Raw genomic sequence first — 26092 nt, 5'->3', positions numbered from 1 at the left:
CCGTTATTTTATAGGTACATTCTTCGTTATCTTTTTACATAGTTTCCTTGTTTGTTTAAGGTGCTTATTTTTCTACTGTTATTATTATTGTTATTCTTCTGGAATTCGTAGAACATCTCCGGAATGAACTGAAAACGTTCCAGAGTTTAAATTAAAGATGTCATTTTTGTAGGACCAACAGAAAAGTAGTTTAAATGTTTACGTATTGTTGATTTACATCGAAATGTCGTGTTCCGGATCTTAAAAGTTCATTTCGGCAGCCTCCGGAACACGATGAACTCGTCCGGAACATGAGGAACAGGTCCGAAATTGGTCCGAAATATTGGTCATTTCTGTTTCGGAATGAAGTGATAACACCTTTTTTATTTCTGCAGCACGACAATGTTTTTTGATGCATCAATTACACTCTCGTGTAAACCCAAAACTGGCGGGAAAATTCTTGTGGCATTCAGAGACGGAACCAAATGCGAGACTATGTTCCGGAATACATGTTTTGGGAGGTGGTTAGACATTCCTAATGTAGATGGGGATCCTTTGCTTCTACATTACCTCTTTTATCACGAAGTTGTCATCGACCCCCAAAGCCAAATAGAGGAAATGGTTTTTGAGATTGGGGGTTACGACCTGTATTTCGGGAAGAAAGAATTTTGTCTCATCATTGGCTTCCAGTTTGGTGACTATTTTCCTGCTTCTGCATCCGACACCTCCTTCCATTCCTGTGCCTTTCCTATGGTCCCGACGAATGTCTCGGTCAAATTAGACCATGTTATGAAAGTGTTTAAACATTCACTTAATGAGTTATCGGACGAGGATGCAGTCCGTGTATGTCTCATATACCTGTTAGAGAAGGGTTTTAATGGGCGGTTGGCTAAACAAACTGTTACAGAAGAGTATTTCACTTTGCTATCCAACATTGATGAATTCAACATGTATAATGCCGTCTATTTTATAATTACCGATTATAATTACTTATCGTTACTAATATTTTTTTTTGAAATTTAATTGTTAACTAACTTTTTATGTTGCAGATATCAATTGGGTAGGGTGGGTGTGGGGGGGGGGGATAATTTGGGTTCAATTATATAAATAGCTATTTACTGTATTCAATAAGGTTGACAAACTTATACATCCAGACGAACCGAATGAAAACCAACCTCAAAAATTGACCTAAACCATACATTAGTTTTTATACGCTTTTAAGGTAAGTATATGATAAAAAAAATATTATTTATTTTTGTTTGCTAACATTCTAACAATTTTTTTATTTATTTGTTTGCTAACATTCAGATATGGATTCTTGAGACTTTTTCGATGAGTAGTTTGTTTGGTACGTGACAACATAATGTGATATCTTGGGCTGTTGCATGGTCAAAACTGATGCATTTACAAAAGACTCATTGCAACCAGTTTTTACCGTTACTTTATTATTTAATTTATTTTATAATTTATGTTTATTTATAATTTTATAATTTTGTTAGCAAGATAATAGATTCGTACAGAAGTTAGAACCGACAAAAGATGAGATGTGTGCTGAATGGTGGATAGTTAGCTCGACATGGATTGATCGCCCTGATTTTCCCGACACTAAAGTTCACAGTACACATTCCCTAACACCATCACCCAAAAACTCCCTTACCCATGAGCCTCGAGAAAAGAACGCACGGATAGATGATTCATCCCACCCGCCACCACCACCATCGTCGGCCGCTGACCCATCAACTAACAAGGACTGAATTATTAGTGACTTGCAAAACGAGGTCTGTCAATTGAAAAATGAGGTTCGTGAATGTCGCGAGCAGTGCGGTCTCAGGATGAGCGTTCAGTAGAGCATGACGCTACTTTAGCCATGATTCTAAAACTTATCAATAAGACTCCCGGAGACGATGTTGGTACCTCAAAGGGGATGGAGGTACATTTTTAATTAGTTTATCGCTTACAAGTATACTTTATTAAGCCGTACAGGGATACTACTATGGTAATGACTTATGGGAGGATGATTATGTCTTAAGCACCCCTGAACAGCCGCTGAATGACGACCCTGAACAGCCGCTGAATGACGGCCCTGGACAGCCGTTAAATGACGGCCCTGAGCATCTGTCTCCGGTTATTCAATCGTCAGATGTAAAAGAGGTTTTGCGGGATGAATACAAAACATTGTTCCCAACACCTCTTAGGCATTCTAAGTGCCAACACCTCTTAGGCATTCTAAGTGCCAAAAATTATGTCCATATGGTATGAGTCGCCATGGATACAAATGAAGAGGAAGGGTGTTACACGGCAACAACCAGCACCGTTGGGCAATCTTTTAGAGCCTACCGTACACAGTATATATAAAGAACGAGATGGTTTGTTGTTGTTTGGTCGCAGTTATTTGACCGGTTTTTCTACGCTTGAGTTTTGGACACGGTTATATGCGGATAGTCATGGAGGATGGTTGTCATGTGATGTAATTAATATAATTATTTGCTCATTACATACTACGCTTCTAATAACAGTACTTACTTTACTGCAAAAAAAATTATTTGGCAGTACATCATGATGTTGATCTCATTGTTGCTAGAGCGTAGAGTGGATGATGCTCGGTGGACGGTTGTGATGTCAGCTTTCAACACCGATACATTTGACTGGAGTGACATGGATGACGGGTCCGTTTACCCAGCTTGGGCAGAGTGTGATACGGTATAATTTTGTTTGGATTACATTACCTGAGTATTTATATACTAATTAATTATTTCTAACCTTTTTTGTAGCTTTACATCCCAGTCAATATATCACATGCTCATTGGTTTTTGGGTGCTTTGGATTTGAAGACATTCAAAATGACTATATACGAAAGTCATTGGAAGGGAGGCTACTGTTCGGAAACTGAGGATTAGTTTATAGGTATGTGAGCCCACATCCACAAACTACTAGTGGGAGTCAACTACTGGGGTACTGACCCAACTGATTCAATCTCACTTGAGAGCTTCAAGATGACCCTCGAAAAGACCCCAGATGTACCACAACAGATTGCCAGCAGAGATGATTGTAGGGTGTTTTTATGTTGGTTCCTGGAGGCGTTGATCACCGGGAAATTGATTTCTATAGAGGGTAAAACCACTGGCCCATGGGCTATGGGTTATCGAAAACGACTAGTGAAATTTTTTTGGAGTACAAGGACAAAGATAATTTGAACATCGTATTTGTAATATGACCTACAGAAACATCCTTTATTTATTTTATGTATTTATTAGTTGTTTGTTGACTTTAATTGCATTTTATATTTTGTAAAACCAAAAGTTATACATTTTATGAAAGCAAAACTTATACAATATATAAAACCAAAACTTATACTAAACAAAAAACTACATGTTAGACAAAAAAAAACAAGTCAAATGTATTTCGGAACCATAGTTCGGAATCGTACTCTGGAATTCCTAAGACCTCTCCGAAATAATGTGTTCCGAAAAATGTGTTTACTTTACAAAAAAAATGGTTCATTTTTGTCAAAAAAGTCATTTATAAGGGTTATATTACTCAATTTCCCATAAATTAATTTATTTTTCTATTATATTAGTGTATAAATTTTAAATGATTTTTCTTAGGAACAAGTTAACAAATATAAATAATGTACAAATAGTTCAATACAAGATACACATACATGTAATTATCTACTTCAGTTCTAATGATTTTTGATTAGAGGGTCCATAGATTAATAAAAGTTATGGAAAAATATTTACAATCCAATTTGGTTAGGTATTTATCCGAAAACCGGTGGTACCAATACCGGTACCGCTAGCATCGAAAACTAAAGTCACGCGGTAATTTTATCGAATCTCGAAACACAAGACATAATAGTACTGATACTGTTCTGGTTGGTCACACCTATTAAATATTACACATGCATGGTTTTCTACCACCCAATAAAACATGTGAGAAGAATTATGACAACACATGGACAGCCACATGTAAGGACTAGTAAGAATCATTGTAACAAGTAACAACGCATAAATTAGAACCTAAAAATTGTTGATTATGGATTTTCATTAGGTTTTTCATCAAATTTATCTTTTTAATAACCAAAGTTTTGGTCTAACAATTAGAGCTTATTTCGATAAATTTTGAACCCTAAACATTATTTAAATGGATGGATGGTTATACATTTGTGTTCTCGTTTGATACTTTCGTTTTGGTATATTACATTTCCAAAAATGATTTAGGATGAGTGAGAAATTAATCACTAAAGTGATACAATGAATAAGATAAGTTGTTTATTGGGTTTAAGTCATCATATAGCCACATAAGTGGAAGGAGGAAAAAGAGGTATAAATAGAAAGTGCTCTTTAACCATTCCCTAACCAAAAATAACAACATATTTTCATTTCTTCCTATTGTATCATTGTACTTTCAATATTCATCTTATTATAGAGGTGTACTTTTAATTTTTTTTCTACCCAATTCTAGAGTTGTACTTTTATTCTTTATTTGCACATTTGAAAAATCTGCCATGTTTGGATGATATTGTTATAATTGGGTTGATTTTTCAATGTTGCAATAGAGAGAACGAAAGAATGATTCTATAATAAAAAAATCAATAAAAATACATTTATATTTCTTATATGTAACCCTTTGATTTATCAGATAAAACAGGAATTGTAAATGTTCGTTTAGCTAAACTGAAAGTCAACTCTTACTTCACAACTTTATGAAACACCTCCATTCTATATTAAACTTATGGTGGAAACAGGTATTGCTTCATGGCAATGACATCAGGGGCAATTCTTGATGATTTGGGCCTTTCATATTGTAATCCTGAAGGCATACATTATCAATACTATCGTATTCACCTTTTCATTGATTTATCAGGTCCACACACATCTCTCTTTGATTATTTATCTCCATCAAAAAGCATAAAAAGATGCTAACTTTTTGGTTTATATATATATATATATATATATATATATATATATATGAGAAAACAGTTACTAGATGGAGAGAATATAGAAAACTATACACGGCTGTGAGAGATAGATAAACCAAAAGGCTTATATATAACTAGACGAATGCTCGCGCGTTACGCAGAAACACCTATATAGTTGAAGTCTTTACAAATATATGTTTTTTTTAAATATAGCAATAATGTTGTTGTTAAATTTGATATAATAATTCGTATACTAAATTGATAGAATATATTGATTATTTTAAATTATATGATAATATGTACATCTATTATAACTGCATAATCTCAATCGTTTGAATGACTTCTATCCGCGAGTTACACATGAATAAAATTAAATATAATATATGGTTTAATGTTATTTATAGTTGTTGTTATTGTTAATTATTTTTTTTAATTTATTTGCTTAATGTTTTAATTTCTATAATTATTATTATTTAAAACATCAAACATTGTTTTTTGATTTTAAAGGTAACAATATAATAATTTATATAGAGTTATTTTTAACTATTGTTATTGTAAGTTATTTTAAGCTACTTATTTGAAAACTTTTAACGATTATAAAAATATCTTTAGGAAATATTTTAGTTAAATTGAGATTACAATTTAGTTTTTGCATTTATCATTACAATTTATCACTTTTAACTATTTACAAAATATTTTTTGGTTTTTTAAGTGTAATTGAAATTTATATTTAAGTTGACATTGTAATGTTATATTTAAATTAACAATTTAAGTATTTTGTTCAAACTGTTCAAAAGTTGTAACTCTAAACTGATAATGGTTTACATACAACAACATATTAAATCTAATAAATTAAGTGTAATATGTTAAAAGTTAAATACATAACTTTATAAGTAGAAGTAAAGATATTATTTTAAAATTGAAATTTAGTATATTTATGATTACACTTTAGGTTTGATACTTATTTAACCTTACTAACCAACTTATAATTATTATTAGAAAAACACTACAATTAATCACTTTTAACTATTTACAAATTATTCTTTGGCTTGTTTAAGTTAAACTAAAATTTATATTTAAGTTGACCCTATAATGCTATATTCAAATTAATAATTTAAATATTTTATACAAATTGTTCCAAAATTGTATTTTTAAAATGATAATGGTTTGCATCCAACAACATATTAAAACTAATAAATTAAGTATAATATGTTACAAGTTAAAAAACATAGCTTTATAAGTAGAAGTAAAGATATTATTTTAATATTGAAATTTAGTTTATATATGATTACACTTTAGATTTGATATTTATTTAACCTTATTAACCAACTTATAATTATTATTAGAAAGAAATTGAAAATTCATGGGAGTTTCAAATGAATGTTGTGAAAGAAAAAATGCATGAGAGTTTTCAAATGAATGTGGTGAAAAGAAAAATGCTTCTTTAAACCATACAACAACATATTAAATCTAATAAATTAAGTATAATATATTAAAAGTTAAAGACATAACTTTATAAGTAGAAGTAAAGATATTATTTTAAAATTGAAATTTAGTATATTTATGATTACACTTTAGGTTTGATATTTATTTAGCCTTACTAACCAACTTATAATCATTATTAGAAAAACACTACAATTAATCACTTTTAACTATTTATAAAATATTCTTTGGCTTGTTTAAGTTAAACTAAAATTTATATTTAAGTTGACCCTGTAATGCTATATTTAAATTAATAATTTACATATTTTATACAAATTTTTCCAAAATTGTATCTTTAAAATGATAATGGTTTGCATCCAACAATATATTAAAACTAATAAATTAAGTATAATATGTTAAAAGTTAAAAAACATAGCTTTATAAGTAGAAGTAAAGATATTATTTTAATATTGAAATTTAGTTTATATATGATTACACTTTAGATTTGATATTTATTTAACCTTATTAACCAACTTATAATTTTGCGGGTTTTATTTGGCGAAGGGTTTTTAGATGGGTTGATCTAGTGTTGCCTGGTTGGGATACGTTACAAGACATATTTGATTGGCTAGATATGGTCTCGTTATCCAGAGAGAGAAAAACAGCGTTGGAATCGATTATTCAAACGGTCATTTGGGTGATGTGGAGATTTCGAAATGATATTATATTTTGTGAAGTGGTTCCGTCTAAAGTTTTTATTTTTGATGATATTGTTAATATGTCTTACAATTGGTTTGTTCATAGAAACAATAAGGTTAAAGCTGCTTGGGTTAATTGGCTTCAAAACCCATTATTAACTACTTCTTTGTAATTTCTAGCTTTTTGCTAGGTTCGTGTTCAATTTTAAGTTGTTCAAAAAAATTTATTAGAAAAAAATTGAAAAGTCATGGGAGTTTCAAATGAATGTGGTGAAAGGAAAAATGCATGGGAGTTTCAAATGAATGTGGTGAAAGGAAAAATGCTTCCTTTATAATATAGTATGATATAATATTATATGATATGATGATATGATATGATATGATGTTTGGAGTAATGTATAGTGGGCCTTTAAAGAATTTGACAATTGTAAAAGTTTTGTCTGCACCTGCTACAAGTATCAAGATCATGGTTATAATAAGGAAATAAATGATTGGTGTAATCCATTTAGAGAATTGGTGAAGTAAAATTTAAAAGGTATTGTTGTCCTTTTCTTGTTTTTGATGGATCTAAAAGTGGATACACTAAAACCTCTACTTGTTTATGATGCATTTGCGAAAAAAAAGATTAAAGGTCAATTTGGTCCTTTTATGTTTATTGTCATTTGTGATAGGTTTATACAAGCTTGTAATAGTCATGGTTGTAGGAATCCTCTAGCGAGTATGGTTATTCATCCTACATCATCATTGTAATTAAAGAAATTCATATTTCAACATTATACTTTGAGACAGTTGTAACAACATTTTACTTTAAGTTCCTGTTTTGATTTTTTGGTACTCTTTATGCCCTATTATAGCATTATACTTTGCTAATCTTCATATTATAGCATTGTAATTTGAAAAAAAGTCTTATATCAACATTGTACTTTGAAAGTTTCACCTTGTCTTTTCTCAAAAAAAAAAAAGTAACAAAAATGGCATATTTCGGTTATCGGAAAAAAGACTAAATTGTTATAAAAAAGTAGAAAATTGACCAAGTTGCCACTTTTCTTTCTTTTTCTTTTTTTGAAAAAATAACCAAAATGTAAAATAAACATTTTATCTTGATATTTTCCAAAGTAGGTTTGTTATTAGTTTATATGTAAATATGTTTGTTATTAGTTTATAATGATTTACTTACTTATTCATCATTTCGTTTGTATTTGTTTCGAAATTTTACTTAAAAAAATGTTTTATGTTTACATTTTGATATTTTATTTTTTTAATCAACTCGTGTAGTACACGAGTCTCCCACACATGTAACACCTTGTTTCGGGTCATTTCACAATTCGAGGCCGTGACCCAAATATCAAGTATCATAAGGCTTCAGGCTTTGGTAACGAGAGGTTTAGACCCATTTGGATGTGGGTATTGTAAATTGTGTGATCCAAGAGTTCGATTTGTGCTTTGGAGTCAAAGGGTGAATAGGAAAGTAGTGTTTCAGACTTATTTTATGAATTATGGATTTTACTTCAATGTGTTTTAAGTCAAAAGTAATTAGATAGTGTTGTAGAGCTCCTTAACACCTTTCCGTGGATATAAAGATCATCGAAATCAGAGTTTAAACGAAGAAGTTATGACCGTTTGAAGTTTGGACAGTTTTTGGGTTATGCTGAGTACACTGGGTGTACAGAGGGGAGTATGTTGGGCGTACTAACGCATCATGAGTATGTTGGGCGAACGCGACCAGTGCCTAAATCCTATTTTTGTGGTTTGAGCCCTATTTAAGCTCATTAACTCCCCCAAAACCATTCTATTCTCAGCCTCCACCTCTCCAACACCCCTTCCATGAAACCTAACCCTAATTGAGCCTTGTGAGCTAAAAGAATGTGTTTTTGAGTGCTTTGGAGTATGCATGGTGCACCTTGGATAAGAAGGAACTTCTTTTAGAAGTGTTGTTTGCATTGGAGCTTGTATATATGGACTTTTTTCACCTTGATCTATCTTCTAGAGGTATAAAGTTTGAATCTTGATGATGTATTTGTTAGATCTAGCTAGTTTTGGATGTTATGCGCTTTTGGTCATTTTAGTGCATAAAGTTAAGATCTTGAAAGTTTGTGACCTGATTATGGATGAAGTTGGAAACTTTATCCATCTAAACATCATTGTGATTCAGATATGAAGGTTGGAGACTTGGACTTAATGGATTAAGTTGAAAAAGATGCAATTTTGGTCCCTTTGATGCTTAAAGGCTAGATCTTGGTGGTTTGGACCATTCTAATGGATAAAGTTGGAAACTTTATCCATTATGGAGCTTTTAGGATCTATAAAAATGTGATCTTGATCCTTCTATACCTTCCATGAAAGTGTCATGATGTCTTAATGGATTAATAAGTTAAGGTTTTGGCTTTTGGACCTTTTCTAGACATGGAAAGTCATAAAGGTGGAAATTTTATGACTTAAAATGGTATTGTGGGGCTAGATCTAAGTGTTGGATGAAATGACTTAAGAGATTAAGCACTTATTGGAAAAGTGCCTTTTGGCCGAGTACGTTGGGCGTACCTTCGAGTACTTTGCGCATACTCGTATGGGGTCCCGATTCTGGATGGTGAGTACGCCATGCGTACGAGTTGATGACACTAAGCGTACTCAGCCTGAAGTTGGCCTGTTGACTTTGATTTCCGTTGACCGTTGATTTTTTACCAAGTTTGACCTTGGCTCAAACTTGAGGGTTCTGGGTTATTAATTAAGATTTTATCTGGTTATAGTATTAGTGGATTCGCGGGTGCAAGCGGTGCAGAAAAAGGATCGTGTCGTAGTGTTTCAGGGTTTCTTGATTCAGGTGAGTCTTCGTCCAGTGCTCGTGAGTCAAAGGCACCAATGTCAGCTTACTAAATTATGTATGTAGGATGCTAGCTGTCTTTGTGACTCTCGCATGTTTGCATGAGCCTGTGTGGTAGAATAGCTGTATTTTTGTGATGACCTGTTGGGTCTGGCTGTTATTATTGCGTTATGATGTTTATATGTGACTGAGACTACTGATAGTCTCCAGGGTTGCTGATAGACCACCGGGCGTGCTGTTATCCCACTGGGACTGCTGATAGTCCCCAGGGTTGCTGATAACCCATAGCTGTTTATTTACGTTGTGTTGTGTGTGGTATTTTGGGGAACTCACTAAGCTTTGTGCTTAAGATTTGTGGTTTACATGTTTCAGGTTTTCTTATATTAAAGGAGGGGCATGGCTCGATTGCATCGCATCAATGAGGGACTTGTGTACTTGATAACTTTTATTGATAATCTTATAAATGTTTTAAGATCTTGCAGTTGTGAATTAAGTAAATACTTAAAATGTTAATCGAAAAATTTGGGTTGAAATTTGGGGCGTTACAAGTTGGTATCAGAGCCTTGGTTTGAGGGATTCAAGCATACTCTCGGGTGTGCTTGAACTCAAGCTGAGGATTTGGTAAAATTTTCTAAATAAATTGATTTTCTAAGAATTTTTTTTAAATAAAAGGGGTGAGATGCATGCAATCAGCCGAGCTCAAGTAAGTATTTCCTAAAATACTCATGCATGTTATATGATTGATGATTAATGTGAGTATGCCTTTAGGAGAGATGCCTTTATGCCTGTTGTGTGAGCTAGTAGTGATGCATGCTAGTGATTAGAGATCTCTAGGAGCTTCTGAGGTAGGACTGCATGTTTATGTGATGTTTTTAGTGCTAGATGCTCGAATACTGCTTGCTTTGTGCTTTATAGGACTCATATTGATGTAAGTTAGCTATCGCATGAATATGTTAAGTTACATGCAGCGAGGGTTAAATAATCTTAGAGTGGTTGCCTTGGCCTTATTGCGCAAATCTTGTTTGAGTATAACCGTTGTAGGGTTGAGTCTTTTAGTCGAAGGATTATCTAAGTTTTGTTGCATGTAATTGTATTCGTGAAGTAGTTAATTAGCATTAGTGGAGGTCCTTCAACAGCTGATGGCAGGGTGAGGTGGTAATCCTAGGAGAGCCTAGGAAGCGATTTAGTATGAGTGGTACGCTGTTTAGCAGATTTTAGGAGGATATCATTATGAGGAAGTGACGTAGAGGATTCATGATGATTTCGAGTAAAGTACGGATAGGTGTGGAATGTAGTATTGGGCCCGTACTATTGGAAGCACATGATCCGTACTTGAATCAAGGAAAGTCCTGAAATTTCTAAGGAGTTGTTTGAGGGTAGGAACATGGTTTGGCACCATGAATCTATTGCAGCATTTTAGGTATTATCAGCCTTCCGGTTATGGCTGTCCTGGAAGAAGATTGGTCGGGTGATTGTTGGGCCTTAGTGGCCATGTCAGTTTGGATTGAATGGTGCAGACCTATATGAGTAGTTGATTTCGAGGTCTTGGGGGCCCTACTTGAGGTAGTGTCAGTCTAAGTCATGGAAGTCAATGAGGGAGCGGTTGGGATGAGCAGCTTGAGGATTGTAGTCTTGAGATTGAGTGATTGGCCGATGGCTTATGACGTCATTTTCTTTGGTGAGGATTCTGTTCTTCAAATTTTCATGTGTGGAAAGAGAGTCATTTTCGTGGAGACTATACAAGATGAGGACCAGGGATATGCTTTCCTTGAGTTCAGTTAAAGGGTGTTCTGGCAGGTTGTTCCAGATGACCAGGAAAAGTGAATTGGGAACGACAACTTTTGTCGTGTCTCGACTGTGAGGATGATACCTCATGTTGCATGATTGCGTCTTGTAATGGAGTGAATGTCAGGGAATCAGAGCCGAAGTTTGTGGTAATCCAATTATTCTTAGATAGAGAATCGATTCTATGAATGGGCTATTAGAGTTACTGCTTGTGAATTTGCATGGGATTCTTGATGATAGAGGCAATTGGGTATGGGAAGTCTCCAAGGTCTCCATTTGAGATTCGAAATGTCTTTGAGTTGCTGGGTGTGTATCTGGGGAATTATTTGCATTGTGTTATACATTCCAAGAGTCAGGGATGGTATGTATCTGGTTGAGTTGGTTTGAGTGGGGTTTGCCTGCAACGTCAGTTGGTGATAGTTCAAACCTAAGTGGGGGAGAACTGAGCATGCTATTTGAAAGATCATCGATCTGTTTGAGTTCTCGGTTTCATAATAATGGGTTATAGAGATTGCGGGTAAGATATTGTTTGATTAAGTATTAACTGGGAAGGCAAGTATACTAGAGAGCCAATTTTGGTTGTGAGAGCATTCAGAGTTAAGCCAGAAATAGTGTTCTTTGGTCAGTGATGAGCATTGGAGAAAATGATATGGATTCATGGCTAGGTTCAGGTTGAGGGTTGTGTTAGGACCTCTCTGCCTGTTATTGTCTGATAAATGCTTTGGGGTCTGAAGCACGATCCGAACACCTACCAGAGTCCGGTAGAGCGGGGTTTTGACTCTCAGTGTTTTTGGTTAGTGTATGGTTGTGGAAGTGATGTAAGACTGCGGAGCAACCGTAGCATTCATCAGGTTAGTGTGTGGTTGTGAATGTGATGTAAGACTGCGGATCAGCCGTAACATTCACTAGTATAGGATGCGGTTATGGGAGTGTTATAAGACTGCGGAGCAGCCGTAAAATTCACTCGGTTGGTTGGTGGTGGTAACAGTGACGGAAGTCTATGACTTGGCTCGTGGCATTCTATAGGATGATTTAGATCATCACATGGTTGGGTGAAGGGTTGTGAGTGGGCCTTACCATCTGTAATACTTGGGAAATCGTAGGCTGGGTTGGGCCAAATGTGATGTGAGAACTCGATTCAGTTTGTAGTCGTCACTGGGGTTAAGCAGACTTGGTGATCGTTCGAGAATTGGTTGAGTTGTCCTTAATTGGGAGTGAATGACTAATGGAGTCGTATTGGCAGATAGACCAGGACCACCTGTACGTACTCAGTTTTTAAGTATGGAGTTGGTTTTGTTTTCGATGAGGATTTTTCGATACCAGTAAGTGGTCGGGGCGTATATGTTTTGGGTATCCGTAAATTTGTTCAAAACAGGTAGGTTTGTGCGGTGCGGGATATGAAGTCGAGTCATTATGGAAATGGCTTGGACTGGTTTTGCCTTCCTGGGAGTTAGACATCGAGCAGGGTTTTCAGTTTCAGACATAGCGGTTGGACATTCATGGGCTTGGAGCAAAGCTGAAGGTTCATTCTACATTAGGGCTTGTAATTGCCGCTATTTTGGGTTCGACAATAGTAAGGGTGGATGGTTATCAGAGTGAGGTAAATTTCCCAGTCATCTTTGTGATTCAGGGAGTTCAGTGAGGATCGTTGGTTCGGTAGAAGAGATAGTAAGGAATGATTTCAAGGACAAAATCTAATTTAAGTGAGGAAGAGTTGTAACACCTTGTTTCGGGTCATTTCACAATTCGGGGTTGTGGCCCGAAGATCAAGTATCATAAGGCTTCGGGCTTTGGTAACGATAGGATTAGACCCATTTTGATGTGGGCATTGTAGATTGTGTGATCCAAAAGTTCGGTTTATGCTTTGGAGTAAAAGGGTAAATGGGAAAGTAGTGTTTCAGACTTCTTTTATGAATTATGGATTTTAGTTCGATGTGTTTTAAGTCAAAAGTAATTATATAGGGTTGTAGAGCTCCTCAATACCTTTCCGTGGATATAAAGATCGTCAAAATTGGAGTTGAAATGTAAGAAGTTATGACCGTTTGAAGTTTGGATAGTTTAGGTTATGATGTGTACGATGGGCGTACAGAGGGGAGTACGTTGGGCGTACTAACGCATCCTGAGCATGTTGGGCGTACCAGGAGTACGCTTGGCATACACGACCAGTGCCCAAACCCTATTTTCGTGGTTTGAGCCCTATTTAAGCTCATTAACTCCCCCAAACCATTCCATTCTCATCCTCGACCTCTCCAACACCCCTTCCATGAAACCCTAACCCTAACTGAGACTTGTGAGCTAAAAGAAGGTGTTTTTGAGTGCTTTAGACTATTCATGGTGAACCTTGGAGAAGAAGGAACTTCTTGTAGAAGTGTTGGTTGCATTGGAGCTTATAGATATGGACTTTTTTCACCTTGATCTATCTTCTAGAGGTATAAAGTTTGAATATTGATGATGCATTTGTTAGATCTAGCTAGTTTTAGATGTTATGAGCTTTTGGTCATTTTAGTGCATAAAGTCTAGATCTTGAAAGTTTGTGACCTTATTATGGATAAAGTTGGAAACTTTATCCATCTAAACATCATTATGATTCAGATCTGAAGGTGGGAGACTTGGACTTAATGGATTACGTTGAAAAATATGCACTTTTGGTCCCTTTGATGCTTAAAGGCTAGATCTTGGTGGTTTGGATCATTCTAATGGATAAAGTTCGAAACTTTATCCATTATTGAGCTTTTAGGATCCATAAAAATGTGATCTTTATCTTTCTATACCTTCCATGAAAGTGTCATGATGTCTTAATGGATTAATAAGTTAAGGTTTTGGCTTTTGGACCTTTTCTAGACATGGAAAGTCATAAAGGTGGAAACTTTATGACTTAGAATGATGTTCTGGGCCTAGATCTAAGTGTTGGATGAAATGACTTAAGAGATTAAGCACTTAATGGAAAGTGCCTTTTGGCCGAGTATGTCGGGGGTACCTTCGAGTACGCTGTGCGTACTCGTATGGGGTCTCGATTCTGGATGGTGAGTACGCCATGCATACGAGCTGAGTACGTTGGACGTACTCAGCCTGAAGTTGACCTATTGACTTTGACTTCCGTTGACCGTTGACTTTTTGACCAACTTTGACCTTGGCTCAAACTTGAGGGTTTTGGGTTATTAATTAAGATTTTATATGGTTCTGGTATTAGTAGATTCGCAGGTGCGAGCAGTGCAGAAAAGGGATCGTGTCGTAGTGTTTCAGGGTTCTTCGATTCAAGTGAGTCTTCTCCCAGTGCTCGTGGGTCGAAGGTGCCAATGCCGACTCACTAAATTATGTATGTGTGATGCTAGCTGTCTTTGTGACTCTCACATGTTTTTATGAGCATGTGTGGTAGAATAGTTGTATTTGTGATGACCAGCTGGGTCTAGCTGTTATTATTGTGTTATGCTGTTTATATATGACTGAGACTGTTGATAACCCACCGGGCGTGCTGTTAGCCCACTGGGACTGCTGATAGTCCTCAAGGTTGCTGATAACCCATAGTTGTTTATTTGTGTTGTGTTGTGTGTGGTATTTTGGGGAACTCACTCCACTTTGTGCTTACGATTTGTGGTTTACATGTTTCAGGTTTTCTTATATTAAAGGAGGGGCATGGTTCGATTGCATCGCATCAATGAGGGACTTGTCTACTTGATAACTTTTAATGATACTCTGATAAATGTTTTAAGATCTTGCAGTTGTGAATTAAATAAATACTTAAAGTTTTAATCGAAAAAATTAGGTTGAAATTTGGGGCGTTACAACATAGTACTTAACGAATTAGATTGTGTTGGATGTACTATTAAAAAATGAGCTTTTAGCTTAAGAGTTAACTTATCAATATAACTTTTTTTTAAAACTAGCTTATAAAGTACTAGTTTATAAGTTACCATTAAATCACAATAAAAAAAAGCTAAATCTAAATTACAAGTTTAGTCGCTTTTCATGTTTTTTACACACATGGTTTTTTTGGATTTTTTTGGAATGATTGGTCCTTGTAGTTCATCTTATTTTATGTTTGATCTAAAGTTACCATATTATCCTTACTTTGATTTTTCATTAATCTTTAATATTAGTTTTTCTTTTTTCTAATTTATAGTAATATCTTATAGTTTAAAAACCATCCCTAAAATAGCCTAGTCACCAACACCCATTTCTTCCTTCGTGTTACCACCCCTAATCCCTCAACACCACTTGATCATCCCCATTCCATCGGTAACACACCGCTCCTCCCATTCATCCCCTCACTCAATCCTACAAGGTTCTAACACTTAGTGCAAGTAGTTCCAAGTCTCTAGAGTGGTTCTCTATCATATCTAGTAGTGAAATACCTTCATTTGACTCCTATATGTGTCCTTACAAGTTATTAGGATCAAATTGAGTTCGAGGTTTCACTTGACACTCAACATCTCGTACCGAACTTTCATACAAACCACTCGCTCAAGGTGAGTTCATACCCCCACGCTTTTACTGGTTTTTAAAACGTTTTCAGGGGGAATACAAGCCAAATATAAATGCTTTTGTGAACTAATGCAAAGAGCTTTTAACAAGTATAAAACTCATGCAATTTTTCATACTTTAACCCTTTTGTACTATGTTGAGCATAAGGGACGTTTTACAACTTATAACCAAAATTGCATAGTTTTCCGGATTCGATATTCACCACAATTACGCTATACATGCAAACTATAATAGGTATAGTTTGGGAATTCATACAAGTTCATACATCTCCATACACATAAACTATAATAGGTATAGTTTGGGATTTTCGAAACATAACAAGTATAGAGATTTTCACTACTAAACATATAAACTATGACAGATTTAGTTTATGGTATACATCATTACATTGAACATGGCATTTCATAACTATTTAAGGATAATTGTCACTACATACGGTATACATACAGATTTCTCTATGGTATAACGCTACAACACTACATGTAAACTAGATTGTACAATATTGTGAGGCACTACTTCAAAATTGTACCCTTAGGTGTACAGGGCTAAATCCTATCATAGTATAACCAGAGTCTCCTGGAGGGAGAGCGTGAGATTTGTGAATAGATCTATTCGGGACTGACAATCCCACACCCGAACTGCTAGCTACAGTTAGGCAAGCATGCCTGGGGTGACAAATGTCATTTAACTCAACGCCTGAAGAATGTTGTAAAGGTCTCTAGTTATATCAAGTATGGTTATACGACTCACAATATGTATAAACTACTTTTGGTTTACAAGTTGTCACTCTTCAACAATTTTATTTTCACTAATAGAACTACTACACACTACAACTGGGGGATTCCAGGGATTTTACTACATGGTTTTATTTTAAGTAATAAAGCATACTACGTACACTGGTGATAGCCAGGGTATTAAAAAAGAACCGATTATACAATGATTTTCATACGAAATACTTACATTTCATGATTGGCATTAGCTAGTCACATGAAGTAGTATTTTCACATACCACAACAGTTTTCAGTAACGAACACTCATGGTTTTACACAGAAATGATAACACTACATTCTCACTAAAGAAAATATCGGATTTTCTTGGAAACATATAAACATTCTTACACATTCATCAACAAGTTTTTATTACAAAACATCGCTTATGAACTCACCAGCTTTATGTTGATACTCTTTCTCTTGCAGCGTTTCCTCGTCGTCCAACTCACAACCCCATCCCATTTTCCGATCATCGTTTGGTTGTAAAAAAAACTCAAACCCCTTCCTTAAGATCGGAGTCGATTCTAGAGATTATGAAATTGGTGTAAACACTAAGGAAATGAAGAACTCCATTGCCACACTTGTTGATGAAAACACTAAGGAAATGAAGAACTCCATTGCCATGTCGCAATACCAACCATTTCCTTTAGCAAAAATAGGGGACAAAACCCCAAAATTTCTAATTTTTTTTGCCGCAATTGAAGCATATAGAGGAAAAAATTCCAATGACTTCCAATATGATCAGTTAACAACATGTTTTGAATCGAAATATTGGAGAAAGGAGTTGTGAATTCAATAAAATCAACAATGAGAAATCGCAAAGATTTCACTGAGAAATCGCAAAGATTTCACTGAGTAATCTAGGTATGAGCATTGTTAAGGTCCCAATCTTTAAAGTCCTTAGGGATGATACGCAATTGAATATTGATATACTTAATGTAAACGAAGAAAAAAAACACTAATTGATCCAAGCATTAAACATGCCTAAAATTATATATTTATCCTCTTCATCACCCTTACAAATTACAACTGGTTTTTTGACGCAACTTCACTTAAAAAAATCTGAAAAACAGAGCCTATTATAATAGAAAATTGGTTTAGACAAAACCATTTTTGTTTTAAAAACTAATTTAAAAAAAAACTGAAACTATATATATATATATATATATATATATATATATATATATATATATATATATATATATATATATATAGTAAATGTAGTAAATAGACAGGCTTCATCCCCCAATAACTTAATTCCATTTAATTGCTAGGTTTATGTTCTTAGATCCAAGAAACAACCATTTCAATGGACCAATATGGTGTATAAGAAGAACTTTATAATAAATTATTTTTTTAGGTGATCCATGCTTAGGTCGCATGTGAGTTAGAGGAATATGGGTATTTATTAGTAACCAACTCAATTAATGAAATAACAATGAATAAATTAAAATTGGGTTTATCATGAAAAAAATAGGTCTAAAATGGAATATATATATATATATATATATATATATATATATATATATATATATAGGGACGGACGCAAGAATACATAGTACGTGTTGCCGGGATGAATAGGTGTTGCCGATAAATGAAAAATAGGTAAAAAAATATCGAAAAATTTTCCACTGCGATCAGAAAAGTTAGGGGTTGCAGGTACCATACCGGGAACCCCTTTATATATATATATATATATATATATATATATATATATATATATATATATATATATATATATATATATATATAAAAGGTATTTTATGGAAAAAAAACCTTAATTTATCTGTTGAGAGTGAAATAACAAGTAATAAGTAAATTTATATTTTTTTGCAAACAAAAAAAATCAAAATATAGGGTGTTTTGTAGAAAAAAGAACCCTAAAAAATATTAGAAAAATGCTAAAGAAAATTATTTATGTAAGTTAAAGACTTAGGACCAACGACGCAATAAAGTAAAACAATATGTATCATTTTATAAACTGAGGGACCATTTGTATAACTTAAGTGTAAACTCTTCCAGACGCACGCGCGTCCATTGAGGCGAGTGAAACCGCAAGCACATAAACTTTTCTGCTTCCCAACAAACAACCTCCTCTCATTACAACGGTCGCCAATTCGTTCCCCCTCCCAAAAAACCTCCATCTCCATCTCCGATTCTCTCTCGTTATTCTGCCATTTTTCTTCACTCACTTGTGTTTGACCCCCAAAGTAGCTACGGTTTCTTTATTGCCAAGATCATTAAAACTCACACACAGACATACATATGATGGAGATAATGTCGAACTTCGATCACGATAATCGAAATCCAAGGGTTTTGATGCACAACGCACTCATTGTTCGACGCTTATCGTTTTCATATCACAAGCTTCCTAAACAGCTTCTCAAGTTATCTGTTCTGAAATTAGATGGTTCTTCCTTTGGTAAACTTTCGATTCTTCTGTTATTTCGTAATATTATCTGTCTTCACGCTCAATTTCAGTTGTTTAAGTTCCGATTTCTTTTTCTTTGACTATTTAGGCGTCGAGGTTTCTATGAATGCTACCGTAGCAGATCTTAAACTCGTATTAGAGGAGTTTTTTCGCTTCTTGCCTAAGGAGAAGAGATGCATTGTTTCCTGGTAAGATGCGTATAATTTCGTACTGAGGATCAATCGATGTTGTTACTTGTTACAGATTCATATTTTGGTGCAATTGGCATTAACACGCTGTAACTTTTAACTGATAAAACAGTTTTTTCCTTGATTGCAATGAACTCGTATAGCTTTTACGTTGAATTTCGTTCCCTTGACCACGAATCTAGGTCAAACTGTAACTTTTTTTTTCAACTATAAAGATCATTTGTAAAAGTGATACATCAAAGTAAACTGATTTCTTGAATGAGATAGCAAAGGAAACAGTTAGACTTGAAAATGGCAGGATCAACACATGTGAAGACTGATTTGGACTTCAATTATTTGTTGAATTCTACAATTCTTAAATAGCACCAGACTGTTCCTTTTGGTTTATCTGAAAAGTTAACTATTTATTAACATCTCAAGAAACTTCAATGATATCAGGTCACATGTATGGGGGCATTTTTGTCTGTGCTATAAAGGCCAAAAGCTGTTGAATGATAAAGCTTATATAAGAAGACTTGGAATCAAAGATGGTGATCAGGTTATCTATTATCTCATATCATATCCTTCAATTTAATATACCCATGTTCTTATAAATAAATGTGCTCTAAATTTTTTTGTCATTAATACATTCAGATTAAATTTGTACGACATGTTACAATCAACTATCGACCAACAAGACAACAAATGATCAAGAACCAAAGTGATGAGTTGAAACAACCTTCAATGTATGAATCAATCACTTCATTCCCATTATATTTTTCAAATATTTGTTGCCTATTTTGCAACTAAAATGTTGTTTTTTTAATTTTCAGGTCAAGTGATGATGCCAGAAACTGTGATTCTATTGAAGAAGATGAAGAAGGGGAGTCGGTGTTCATTCATGGCTCTAGAGTGGCAAACTTCTTGAAAGGTTGGTTTTCATACAGGAAATTTCGTAATAGTATTGTATGATGATGATCCAAAAAGGTAGGTGAATTTTTTTAGAATGTTGTAAATTTAGGAATTAAGATGGTGGATCAGCATTTTTTTTTTGGAATATACTTTTAAAATCAACGATTTAAGAGTTAGTGTTGCGAGTTTATAACCAAATAAAGATTTGATTACCTAATATATAAATTGATTTTGGAAACGTGTTGTTCGAAATAGAAACATTTTTTTTATCGTTTATGCACAATTTCATCTTTTTCTCTTTGAGTCAACTTTGGCAAAAAAAAAAAACACTTTTTATTAATAAGTTTAACACGAGAGACGAATTTTATGACTAGTTTTTAAAAGTTAAATCCATCAATTTAACTTGGGAGATTTTTGTTTTTACATGTTTATAAAAATAAGTTTTAACTAAAAAGTTTTAAATGTCATTAATTTGTTTAAACAAATTCTTAAATGTATATAATTCGTATTCTGTCATCTAATGTTATACTTTCTCTACGTGAATACTTGTAATCTCTCTTGCATTGTAACATCATTGGACATTAGCGAATCTCATTGGTTTAATTGGAATTTGGATGGAATGGAATTACAATGTAATGGAATGGACTTTGGTTGGATGGAATGGAATGTAAATAACAAGGGAATAGAGTTGATAGAGCAATGAAATGGACGAGGTAAATAACATTCATTTGTAACCTTAGGTTACTGTTACTTTCATTGAATGAAATGAATAATAACCTAGTTTTATTTTTATTTTTAATTTTTTTTGAAACAACAAACCTAGTCAACTCGTAATTTCACATTTGTCTCAAACGATGTAAAGAGGGAGGGCAACATCTAATATCACAATCTGTTGGGCTAGAAACCTTTTGATAATTGGTATGAAAACATGAATGAATTGGTATGAAAACATGAATGAATGAAAAGAAATTAATCACCAATAATAAAAATACACTTGTAACACATAATGTATATAAGCTACAATATTTATTACATCATCTAGACAAATATATATATATATATATATATATATATATATATATATATATATATATATATATATATATATATATATATATATATATATATATTTTCTAGTGTAATAAATGGATATTCAATAAATTGAATTACAACTAGTACACTAAATAAGTCGTATAAATATGGTGTTGTAATAAAACACTTTAAAAGTTCATCTCAGAAAAATATATGAATGTCTATCAAAAAAAGAAAAGTTGTTCATATCATAATTGTTCATATCATAATGTTCACAACTTAAAAAATGCAAAATCAAAAAAATTACACCTATATAACATCAAACGACATTGTCGAGCACCAATCTAAATTTGTCATCATCAGTTGTAAAGAAGATTATTATCATTTAAATAGCTTGTATTTTTTCACGTCTATTCCGTTCAAGTGGAGCTATAAGCGCAATAGGAGTAAAAGCTTTTAACATTAAACACAAAAAGGTATCGAATATCCAAGTAAACATGAAGCAACCAAGTAACAACAATGTTAATAAGAAACTAGGATGATGATTACTAAAAAAATATGCAAACAAAACGATTGGTGTACAGGCAAACAAGGCATGTTTAAGAAACATATTTAATTTTGTATATGCTAAGGGCATGTTTGGGAGAAATAATTGTTAGCAAGAAGGTGTAATATTTATTTGTAAGAAAGTGTTTTGCGAAAAGTAGTTGTAATCTTTTGAAATATGCAAAAATTATATAAAATATAAAAGTTTAAAGTTAAAATCTTTCTAAAGCTATTTGAATTGGTTTTTGGATTATAAATTTTTTGTTTTGAAATAAACGTTTTCAACTCGTACTTCCAAATGAAACTTTTTGTTTTCGAGATTGATTTCAAAAGCTAAAACTCCAAACACTTGTTGCCAAAACATACAAAAACGGAGATGCTTGATGTTTTGGTTAATTCACATGTATGTTAGGGACAAAGACAACTATCCTTTTTTATTTTGGAAACCTAAATAATTATGATTTAAAATAGTAACCAAGCCTTGATGCCCAATAATTTGATTATCAAGATTATCTTCTAACCTCAATCCTCTGAGTGAATATAATTTGCACCACATTGAGGATATATACAATTTAGTGATATTTTCATTACTTACGGAGACCAATTTCACACAACAACCTATATGCATCCACTATCCCTCTTTTGAAGGGAGATTGAATTTAAAATCCGAGTTGATCCATCAACTTCCCACCTATCATGGTTGGGAAACGAATATTTTCATAAGCATTTGAAGATGTTTCATATCATTTGCTCAAGAATTAAGTCATACGGGGTCACATAATACCAAATCAAGTTAATGACATTCCCAATAACCATGCCCAATCGAACAAAGGATTTGACTATTTTACCTACCATTAGGGTTGGTAAATATGGCGAGGGTGTTTATAGATAAGTTTTATCCCATAACACAAGCATCCAATGACATTTACGGTATTCATCAAGGATAATGAAAACTCTTCATGACTATTGGGAACGATTCGATAGTCTTTGTGCTAGTTGTTCACAACATCAAACTCCCGAACAACTCCTTATCTAATAATTCTATGAATTCTTCCTTCCATTAGAAATGATATTGATTGACACATCTAGTGGTCGTGATACCTTTAGCAAAACACCACAAGAAAAGTAGGAGCTCATTAAAACCATGGCTCTAAATAGCTTTAAATTCTCAACATTTTAGGAACCGACAAGACATGCATAAAGGACTCCAACCTTGTGTCAATGAGGTAATCACATCTAATATCAAGAAAAATCTTGCATTAGACTACTTTTGTTTAACAATTGGTAATGAGAAATAATCAAGTGATGATGTGTAGTATTTATGCTACATTCGATCATCAAACGAACATGGACCCCGCTTTATATAAGGATGACAAACATATAAATGTCATTAGGACAATATACTTTCATCCCACAACATATACTCACCGTCTCCAAATTCTCTCTCTCGTGTATATATATATATATATATATATATATATATATATATATATATATATATATATATATATATATATATATATATATATAGAGCTAGGTTCAATTGTTTAAAGTATTTATTGTGTTATTGTATGCATAAATGTGGGCTAATCAAAATTTAAAATATAAATAAATAATTAAATAAATAAATAAGGGTAATTAGGTAATTTTATAAACAACTTCCCCAAATACTTTCCTATAATTATGCTAGTTGATTTTAACCTAATTTATCCCCTCTGAGTGCTTTGAATCTTCACACGTCTTCTTTAAATCCTCTTATTTTCCAATTTCTTAGATTCAAAAGAGATACACTCGGCACAATCAAATCAGCATCTAATTCAGTTCAATTCTGTTCTGTTTTTTCGAATAAGTTAATCTCAATTTGTGTAATTGATTGGTTTTGCAGCAAAAGATTGTGGTGACGGTCACAATGAACAACGAAAAGAAAATTCGTAAGGCTCTGAAAATCGTCGTTAGTCTCTCTGGTAAGATCATGTTTTCTGATTTTCCTCTTCCCAATTTTCACTCAATTCTCGTTTTCCAGAAAAATGGCTTAATTTCAATTTCATAACCTCAATTTGAATTGTGGGTTTTATACCTGATTATTGTTAACCTCAATTGGAATTGATTGAATTACTTGACTAAATCACGATCTGACAATTGATGAACAGGTGTTGAATCAGCATCTTTCATTGGATCAGATAAAACCCAAATCGCTGTGATTGGGGAACATGTCGACTCAGTTGAACTGGCGACCTTGCTAAGGAAACGTGTCGGATACACAGAGCTACTGAGTGTTGGTCCGGTGGAGGAGAAGAAACCAGCCGCCGCAAAGGAAACAAATCCCACGGTGGCGCCACTATATATTTGTTTGCTTATCCGAAATACTTCTACATTGATGCTATAATAGTGTAATTGGAAACTGACACTATGTTTTTTTTTCAGTTTGATAATCTTCCATATGGTTTTCGGGCGAACACTTGGTTGGTTCCTCCATCCATTTTGGACTCAGAATCAAACTTCCAGCCACTTCCATCAGAAGATGAGTATATATCGATTGATGATCAACCAGAAGGTGGAGCTAATTCCCTTAACATTAACAGGTATGGAATTAATAAATTCCAAGATTATAAACTGATATTTCTGGATAACCAAATCACAATAACAAAAGATCCTCAAAATGACTAGTAAATTAGTAACATAATACTCGTTTATATGGAACCTTTTACAGCTTAAGGGCTCTGCTTCCCAACTCAAGAGATGTGGAATTATCAAGATCCCTGTCATCTGAACAGGGGAATTTTGAAGCTTCAAGGTGTTTGGTTGAACAGCGGAATTCTGATTCTGTCAGAATAGAATCTTGAAGATGAACATTGTATGGAATGAAGATGAACAATGACCATCGATCTTCCAAAAAGAATGAATTATTCTACCAGAATAATATACAATATAATGAAAAAAAATAAATGTAATAGTCTATTCTGGTAGAATGATTTATATGTTGTGTTTTTTTGTTATTAATAAGTGTAACATTCTCATAGAATAGTATATATATATTTTTTTGTTTTCTAAGAATGTAATGAAATTTTTTTAACTTGTATCCAAAATTTTGTTATTCTTCAAGAAGTTCATTAAATCAAAATATATATTATGTCAGAATGTGTATTATTGTATGGTTTAATCATATTTGTTATTTTTCAATATATTGACAAAAATATTCCGTCATAATTTTCGAATTAGGAGAACCATAATTAACCAAGGAACCAATCTTTTTTTCAACTTTTACAATTTATTTTTTATCAAAAAAAAACTAAAAATACAGAAATTCATAACTTTTTATCCTTTTTCCAATGATATCAAATTCGATTTTTTTACGTCAAATTCACAATGTGAATCTTTGAAAATTCACAACGTGAATCCGGATTCACACGGTGAATCCGAAAAATATTTTTCACATTCACAATGTTAATATATGAATTTAGATATTTTTAGAATTTTTTTTTCGATAAAGAATAAGCTCTAGAAATTGAAAAAAAGATTTGGTTCCTTGAAGAACTAATAATTATGGTTCTCTATTGAACTTTTCCATATATATATATATATATATATATATATATATATATATATATATATATTCCATTTTTAACAATCTCAAGTTAAGACTATAAGCGTTTTAAAAACCTGCGTGTTACACGATAACTCAAATTGTTTGATTGCTCAATGGGTAGTTTCAACCCCTATATCATTCTTAAAAAACAAAAGGATACTTATGCTTCGTTGCATACATACAAAGTGCAAAGTACATTCATACGTACCACTCAGGAAAACATGTGAACCATGTCTACGATCATGTCCATGTGTATGCGTGCATGTATGAGCCTCGTACTAGGACTCCCACCATTCAATCAGCTGGTTAGGAACTCGTTACTGTTGGAATCCTAATTCCTCATTTCACTCCACTCATGTCTTCCACCCACAAATAAAGTAGGGGACACCAACAAGTTGGTTGGGTCTCATGTTTATTATTATAGGATTGGAAATGATTTAGTCCATCTTATAAATACAGTGCATTATCAAGAGGGTAATACACACCAACACAGAGAAACAAAAACACACTGTAAACTAATTTGGTTTTTGAGTTATATTTCCA

General features: G+C 33.4%; 2 protein-coding genes across 2 annotated transcripts; both read left to right on the top strand.

Moving 5' to 3' along the window:
* The first annotated feature begins 18945 nt into the window (after window positions 1-18945).
* On the top strand, window positions 18946-20566 carry LOC145168670 (uncharacterized). Its single transcript, XM_079087419.1, has 5 exons — window positions 18946-19297; window positions 19395-19494; window positions 19933-20032; window positions 20128-20219; window positions 20307-20566. The coding sequence occupies exons 1-5, from the start codon at window positions 19141-19143 to the stop codon at window positions 20443-20445; spliced, it is 588 nt and encodes a 195-aa protein (XP_078943545.1). The 5' UTR covers window positions 18946-19140; the 3' UTR covers window positions 20446-20566.
* Window positions 20567-23156: 2590 nt separating this feature from the next.
* On the top strand, window positions 23157-24349 carry LOC145105463 (heavy metal-associated isoprenylated plant protein 46-like). The gene is made up of 3 exons (XM_079042562.1): window positions 23157-23189; window positions 23849-23927; window positions 24114-24349. Exons 1-3 carry the CDS (start codon window positions 23157-23159, stop codon window positions 24347-24349), a joined length of 348 nt encoding a protein of 115 aa, XP_078898688.1.
* Window positions 24350-26092: the final 1743 nt, after the last annotated feature.

The sequence above is a fragment of the Lactuca virosa genome, chromosome 4 (assembly GCF_052849685.1).
Source record: "Lactuca virosa cultivar CGN04683 chromosome 4, Lactuca_virosa_CGN04683_v6, whole genome shotgun sequence".
NCBI classification, from domain to species: Eukaryota; Viridiplantae; Streptophyta; class Magnoliopsida; order Asterales; family Asteraceae; genus Lactuca; species Lactuca virosa.
This window is presented reverse-complemented; position numbering and strand designations above follow the sequence as displayed.